The sequence below is a fragment of the Enoplosus armatus genome, chromosome 9, assembly GCF_043641665.1.
Source record: "Enoplosus armatus isolate fEnoArm2 chromosome 9, fEnoArm2.hap1, whole genome shotgun sequence".
Lineage (NCBI taxonomy): Eukaryota > Metazoa > Chordata > Actinopteri > Centrarchiformes > Enoplosidae > Enoplosus > Enoplosus armatus.
The window spans coordinates 22,774,561-22,781,752 of NC_092188.1; the positions used below are offsets into that span (position 1 = coordinate 22,774,561).

At 42.4% G+C, this 7,192-nt stretch overlaps 1 protein-coding gene across 1 annotated transcript; it reads left to right on the forward strand.

Annotated features, from left to right (window-relative positions):
- Positions 1-37: 37 nt before the first annotated feature.
- Positions 38-6,763, forward strand: seh1l (SEH1-like (S. cerevisiae)). The gene is made up of 9 exons (XM_070911963.1): positions 38-219; positions 588-638; positions 888-1,034; positions 1,294-1,505; positions 2,764-2,862; positions 2,995-3,135; positions 3,342-3,496; positions 4,250-4,403; positions 6,299-6,763. The coding sequence occupies exons 1-9, from the start codon at positions 109-111 to the stop codon at positions 6,474-6,476; spliced, it is 1,248 nt and encodes a 415-aa protein (XP_070768064.1). The 5' UTR covers positions 38-108; the 3' UTR covers positions 6,477-6,763.
- The last annotated feature ends 429 nt before the right edge of the window (positions 6,764-7,192 follow it).

A 7,192-nucleotide genomic window follows, 5' to 3' on the forward strand; every position in this document is an offset into this window, starting at 1 on the left:
CACACACACACACACACACACACACAGTAGGCACACACAAGTAGGCACATGACAGGCCTGCTAGGTTACAAATGTAGCTAGTGTTGCTGGCTTATCGTAGTTGCAATCATGTTTGTAGCGCGTAGTATCGCAGCGGATCACAAAGACCTAATTCACGATGTGTCGTATGATTTTCACGGCCGGAGGATGGCAACTTGCTCCAGTGATCAAAGTGTCAAGGTAACGTCATAGTTGACGTGAAGTAGACATCAATTAGCTCATTTTAGCGTTAGCTGTCACGGCTACCTTGTAAACGTTACCCACTCTTATCAGCAACCACAGCTCACTATTGAATCAAATGACTCTCATTTTCCACCAGCTGTTTTTAGGCGTTAACGTTCTACCGAAGGCAGCTTTTATTTATTGAATTCAGCTGGTTTGCTAACGTTAGCCACGGTGCATGTAGCATACAAGCTAGGGTAGCTGTGTGGCACTCACGTAAACACCAGTGTGCATTTGAAATAACCCTTGCATGTTTAGAACACCTGTGATTTAGCGTGATCTCAGACGTCTTTCGTAACATTTGTTTCGCATCTTCTGTCTCTCAGGTTTGGGACAAAAGTGAGAATGGAGAGTGGCACTGCACAGCCAGCTGGAAGGTAAACCCACCTGCTGCTGCTTGATCCCTTTTAACTGGTAGAAGCTTTCCTGGTAAAAAAAAAAAACCAAAACATTGTTATTTTATCAGCCAGCGTGCTTGCATAACAGCAAATTACGTTTGCATCATTTCCTTCACTCTCATGTCCTGCTCCCTACTGTGTCTCTTGTGGACAGCAGCTTCAAATCTGACATCCTATACCAGTGGTATGGATTTTTCAAAAGCGTTTTCTTTTTTCTCCTCTGTGCAGACACACAGTGGATCAGTGTGGAGAGTGACCTGGGCTCATCCAGAATTCGGCCAGGTCCTGGCCTCCTGCTCCTTCGACAGGACAGCTGCTGTCTGGGAAGAGATTGTGGGGGAGTCCAATGACAAGCAGAGAGGACTGAGCCACTGGGTTAGTGCAACTCTAGCATCCTTCTGAGCTAGCAGAACAGACATTTATTTCTTAACCACAGACCAGCTCGTCCGTTCAGCATGATAGTATCCAGTAAGGTTTGCTTATGACAGTGAACCCGACTGACGTGAAATGTTAATTCAGTTCTGCTGTAGTTTTCCTTGTTAAACATTGCAGGCCACTGCTGAGAGCCACTTCGCCACGGTCTCCTGTTTGATAAAAGATCTGACCGGAGTATTTCACGCTGTTCTGTTTTTAGATAAAGAGAACCACACTAGTGGACAGTAGAACCTCAGTGACTGATGTGAAGTTTGCCCCGAAACACATGGGCCTGATGTTGACCACCTGCTCTGCGGACGGAGTGGTGAGGATCTACGAGGCCCCCGATGTGATGAACCTGAGTCAGTGGTCCCTGCAGCACGAGATCTCCTGCAAGCTCAGCTGCAGCTGCATCTCTTGGAACCCCTCAAGGTTAGACCATGGGTTTAGTGTGTATCAAGAAACTGTTGACATTGAAATGTATAGATTGGAGCATTTGTAGTTCTTCATGTAGTTTTCCATAATCAATTAGTCGCTCGACAGAAACTTAATTGGCAACTATCTTGATATCCGATTAATCGTAAAAGTGTTTGATTGTTCCAGACTCAAATAGTGACAATTTGCCTTCCCTGTTCTTAAGATAACAAAAAGTGTTTTGCACTGTTGGTTGGACAAAACAATACCATTTGATGATGTCACCTTGGGCTTTGAGAAATTGTGAGAGGCATTTTTTTTGTTTTCTGGCAGACTAATCGAATATGAGAATAATTATTAGATGCAGCCCTAATAGGAAGTAAAAAGGAACGCACTGGATGTGTTAAATTGATAAAACAGATTATTTTCTCATCTTTTTTGCTTACCCTCTGTTACTGAAAACGCCAGTTAAATCTTTTATAGGAGTATAACATATCGTCATGTAGACGTTCTGTCGGGAACTGCAGGTAAATGTTAGCGCAATAGGCCTTTTTAATGTGTCACAGTGGGGAAAAGCACTGGTGTTGATAGTAAAATGAGTGATGGCTGAATTCCAATGCTGCCTCAGTTTCAGGCTCCTGGTGTTGTGCATGCTGGCTCACTGTCACATTGTCGTAGCTTACTGGGAATAGAATAGGGCCATCATTAAAGTTCGAAGTAGCGCCTGTACTTTTCCTACTATGACAAGTCAAAATGTCTGCTGTGAAAAAGCAATCTAATACTTATTGCCTACTTGAACCTCCCCCACTCACAAAGCTCCCATTGCCCTCCAGCAACCTGGTGGGAGAACGTTGCTGCAGAGAATATATAAAAATACACATGCTGTTAATCCCAGTGTGTTGGATGGGGTCTGAAAGGAGTGTTTGTAACAGTAATGTACTTCATGAATCTTTGTACAGCATTTTCAACAGAAGCAGTTGCAGGAAGTGAAATAACTGTTAACTAGCAATCTTTTTTGCCGCGTATTTCAGGACTTGGACACTTCCACTTGATCATTTATCTTTACGGTAAAAGAAAACAGTTGGTCAAATATGTTACATTCACTATTTCGGGGGGAGTTTCAAACATTCTGGTGTAGCAGTGTGAAATTCAAGACATGTTGTAACTTGACCTTTTTTAAATGCAAGGGTTTCTGCTGCTGAACTGTGACCTCCCAACAGCCTGTTAGGTCAGTGTAACGTTGCAATGTTTTGTTTTTTTCCTCCCTACCACTCAGCTCTCGTGCCCACCCGCCAATGTTTGCAGTGGGGAGTGACGACAGTAACGTGACGTACGGCGGGAAAGTTCAGATCTATGAGTATAATGAAAACACAAGGTAGGTATTCCTGTGGTGTTGTGTAATGTCACTCTTTTATAAATACATCAATATAAACAAAACCAAATTCCAAGTCTTTTTTTTTGCACATATTAATGTAATCTTTTTTTATTCTTACCGATGTTAAAAAAGGAAATATGCTAAAGCAGAGACGCTGATGACCGTCACTGATGCCGTCCATGACATTGCATTTGCTCCTAACCTGGGAAGATCTTTCCACGTGCTCGCCATTGCAACGAAAGACGTCAGAATCTTCAAGCTTGTTCCTATGAGGTGACTAATTCAGTTTGTGTCTCTGTTTTGTCAAAGCTGTCATATAAAGGGCTCAAAGCGCGCAGAGATTAGTGTGGTCACTGAAATCCTGCATTTCACATTTCAGTGAACTCAAATACATCTCAGACATGTTGCTGATGCAGATCTTCTGCGAGAACCTACCACCATGTGAATTTAACTTTCCATATCTTGGATCTACCTGACAGGAAGGAGAGCACCTCAACAGGACCCACCAAGTTTGAGGTGCAGATTGTGGCTCAGTTTGACAACCATAACTCCCAGGTGTGGCGTGTGAGCTGGAACATCACCAGCACCCTGCTGGCCTCTTCTGGGGATGACGGCTGTGTTCGCCTCTGGAAAGGTGGGAAGTTATTGTTGGCTGCTGTTGATGACTGCTCATCTGTCTTCATTTTCATTACTGAAAGCTGTTTTTGCATGTAACCTGTGCCCAATGCTGAGTTAACAGTGACTCCCACCAGGTATTGAGTGACTGTGGCTGATGCATTGTTGGTATCAGTCAATTTAAGAATGATGGATCGGGCAGTCTAATTTCACAAACTGAGCTGAAGTACTTGCACAGTGTTGAGATGCGTATAAGGAAGAGTGATGTAAACAAACTAGGAAAACTAGTTTTGCTATGTATGCACATGCATACATTTGCACGATGTATGCATTTATGTAAAAGCAAAGTCAATAGCTAATGAAATGGATTACTCCATCTGCTATAGCAGATTCTTTTGGCTGTTAAGAGCCAACAGTGACACAGTATCACCTTTTATGAAGTTGATATGCAAATGTGTTAGCGAACCGCTGCCTATTTACACATCCAGCAGACACAGATCAACATTAGTGTCGCGTTTGTGTCCAGCTGATGAATGTAAGTCCTTACTTTTGGTCACTAACACCTGAGAAAAATCTCTGAAAGATGATAAAAAGCTCTGTAGAGTTAAGGGGAACTGCAGATTTGGGCGATGTTTCTCTGTGCATTCATCATTGTGAGCATTCCCCTTTCACACACAATGACAAGGTCAAAAAGTAATTGTAACATGCTTTGAGCCACTTGTTGATCAAGCAGCGTTGGGCTCTGATTTTTACCTCCTGCGTCCCTCTACAGCTAACTACATGGACAACTGGAAGTGCACGGGCATCCTGAAGGGAGACGGCAGCCCACTCACCGGCTCGTCTGGCCAGCCCACAGCCATGAGCACCGTGGTGGGCTCCTCTGTTCAGACCTCCCAGAGCGCCCTGAACGGGATGTCTGCAGGAAGGTAGGTGGTGTGGTGCTCGTCTGATGGCACTCACCCAGCCCAACCCGAGCCAGTCAGAACTGACAACTTATTATTATGCCTCACACTGACTGGGACTGCAGCTGCTCACTGACAAACTCCCCGGGCCCACACTGACCAAATGTTGCACTCATGCAAAGAGCTTGGCTTCCAGCATACATAGGTTGTCAGCATCAAGCCTGTGGAGTTGGATGTGTTGTGGTGATTGTTTTTTTTGTTTTTTTTAAATGGCCTCTTGATTTGTACTGATGCACGTTAATAAGAGTGGTTTCATGTTTCCACTTAGCATTGTCAGTGTTAGGGCTAAACCTTTTCTTGGTATGAAAAGTAAAATAAACCTGTTTATATACATTTGATATGTGACTATTATTTCAAATGCTAGAGTTATTTTGGGATATACAGCAGAACCACTGTGTCAGGTAACATTATCTTGTAAATATTGAGGAATTTGGATAACTCCATTCTACTACACCTCAACATCCAAAAATCTTTGTGGATCTCATTTCACTTTTCAATTTGAATGTATCCATGAGCAAGTATTGCCAAACTCTTTGCTGAGCAGAGGGACAGCTCGAATGAACCTCATTAACCAACTAATAACAGAAGATAGTATAAACACACAATGTATGGGTATGAATACAGCCATTGGCATGTATGGCATTAAAGCCAGACTATGTAACTTTTGAAAGAAGAGGTAACGCATTCTGTCTTCTACAAGTGGAGCATTGAATTCATAAGCGTTTAAAACGCACCCTTTTCCTCAGTTCTGTACACTCAGGGGCTTTGTTGCTCCAGCCTTATTTGCTCTGGTGAGCCAAGTAGCTTTCAGTAGCTAAAGTTGGCAAAACGTTTTGTAGAAATTGTTGAGGCAAGACATGTTTTACCATTTACCATTATCCCCGTAATTCTCGCTTGTGGCCACGGGGGTCGCTGTTCAGCAAAAGTTACATACGCTTGCTTTAGAATTGGGATTATACATGAGCAGATATTACCATTTATTAATTTGAAGAAGAGTAAAAATGCCAGTGAACAAACAGTGTCTGAGCTAACACTGTTTTTTTAGTTTTTTTATTTGGTTGGTATGTGGCTGTGTTTATGTTCAACTTGATAACCTCTAACTTAACCTCTGTATTTACCATTCTTGTTGTTTTTGACCTAACTGTTGAGTCACTTCTAACCTGAGTAACACAAGACCTGTGTACTGTATGACATTTTTACAAAGTTAAGTGAGTTATTAACTTTGCAACCAAATTTGATTTTGTAATGCATTTTGTAAAGTTACTTTCTTGCATTCCAATTCCTTGTTGATAAAAAAATGAGTGAGAAGTGGGGTTTGTCGAAGTAATGTGGTATTGTACTGCTTGTTGCATGCAGGGTTGGCAAGAGAGCTCCCTTTGCCCCTCCCCTGCGGCAGCTGACCTCTCCAAAGATATACCAGCATCCTGCATATTACTAATGTCTCCTCTGCATCAGCTACCATTTGACCTCGTGTTAAGTCATTTGAAACGAGCGTGAGTCATGTCCTAGCTGAATGCTTGGGTATCACTGGTTAAGACATTGTTCTGTTTTTTACGGCTTCCACTTTTGTTTTTGATGCCAACATGTTTGCCAGTAGTGGTTCACTTCTTTTGAAGACGGTGCACATACCCCTTTTAAAAAAGAAAATAAAGAAACCTCTATCACTATTCTGTCTGCCATTCTCCCCACTCCCCTTTTTTAGTTTCTATAGCACACATGCATCCTTTCCTCTTTTGATCTCTCATTTCTACTTCCTTTTATGTGTTTCCCCTCTGTATTCCTTTGTCATTGTCTTCTCCCTGTCCATGTATTTGTTGTCCTTGTCTCCATTCTTTTTTTTCTTTTTTTCGTTGCTTCAGGTATTTCTTTCCACCTCTGGATCCTCCCAGAGCGGGGACCAGGTATGGTCACCTGCTGCCTCCCTCCTCCCTCATAGAGCACTGTGATGCTGAGCCCATTCAGCTTCAGCAACAGGCTCTTCCTCACAGACTCTCCTCTAGAGCACTGCTGCCTTTGCCAGAGGCTGAAGGGCAGTGATTTGGGGGTGTTTTTAGCTAAAATAAGAAGGGACCAGGTTGGGGTACAGGCATGGGCCACACAACTGCAATTCATTTCTAATAAAGACCTTCATTTCTTTTCTCTATTTTCTGTTTTCTAATGTATTGTTCTTTTTCCTGAAACGATGACGATGGTAAATCAGACAAATGAGAAGTTGTTTTTCTGAAGTAGACTGACAACCTCAACCCTCAGTGCCTGCAGAGGAAATGTTTGGATTCATTACTTGGTGCTCTTGGAGGTTTAAAATCGCACATAGAAGTCAGAATAAACGCTACAAGATATTAAAAGAATGTAATTTTTGGCTGTTTTTCCTTCACATACACAAACAGAAACTGCCTGCATTCATTCATTCATTCATGAATGACCGACTACCATGTGAGATGGCTCTTAAACGGAAAGAGGACATGATTCATTATCACACAGGTCTTTTGTTGGAGGTGGATCAGCTGTATTTTTGAATCTTATGTTGGGTGGGAAAATCCCAGTTATTCTTGAAAAGTATGATCTGGCACAGTTCTCTATAAACGGACACATTACGTGTGGATATGATGCATTTCTCTTGACAGTTTTACTTTTAAATGAGGGAAATGAACTGTCTGCCCCTTGTTTTGACAACGAGGATACAATTTCATTCCATGGCTCACTCGAGTGGATGCTTCTCAAAAACTGGAATGCATGGGATGGCAGTTCTCTCA

Excerpts from the sequence above, each read along its gene's own strand:
- seh1l (XM_070911963.1), top strand. The coding sequence starts at position 109 with ATGTTTGTAGCGCGTAGTATCGCAGCGGATCACAAAGACCTAATTCAC. Across the intron at positions 1,035-1,293 it reads AGAGAGGACTGAGCCACTGG|ATAAAGAGAACCACACTAGT; the intron begins GTTAGTGCAACT and ends TTCTGTTTTTAG. Across the intron at positions 1,506-2,763 it reads ATCTCTTGGAACCCCTCAAG|CTCTCGTGCCCACCCGCCAA; the intron begins GTTAGACCATGG and ends CCTACCACTCAG.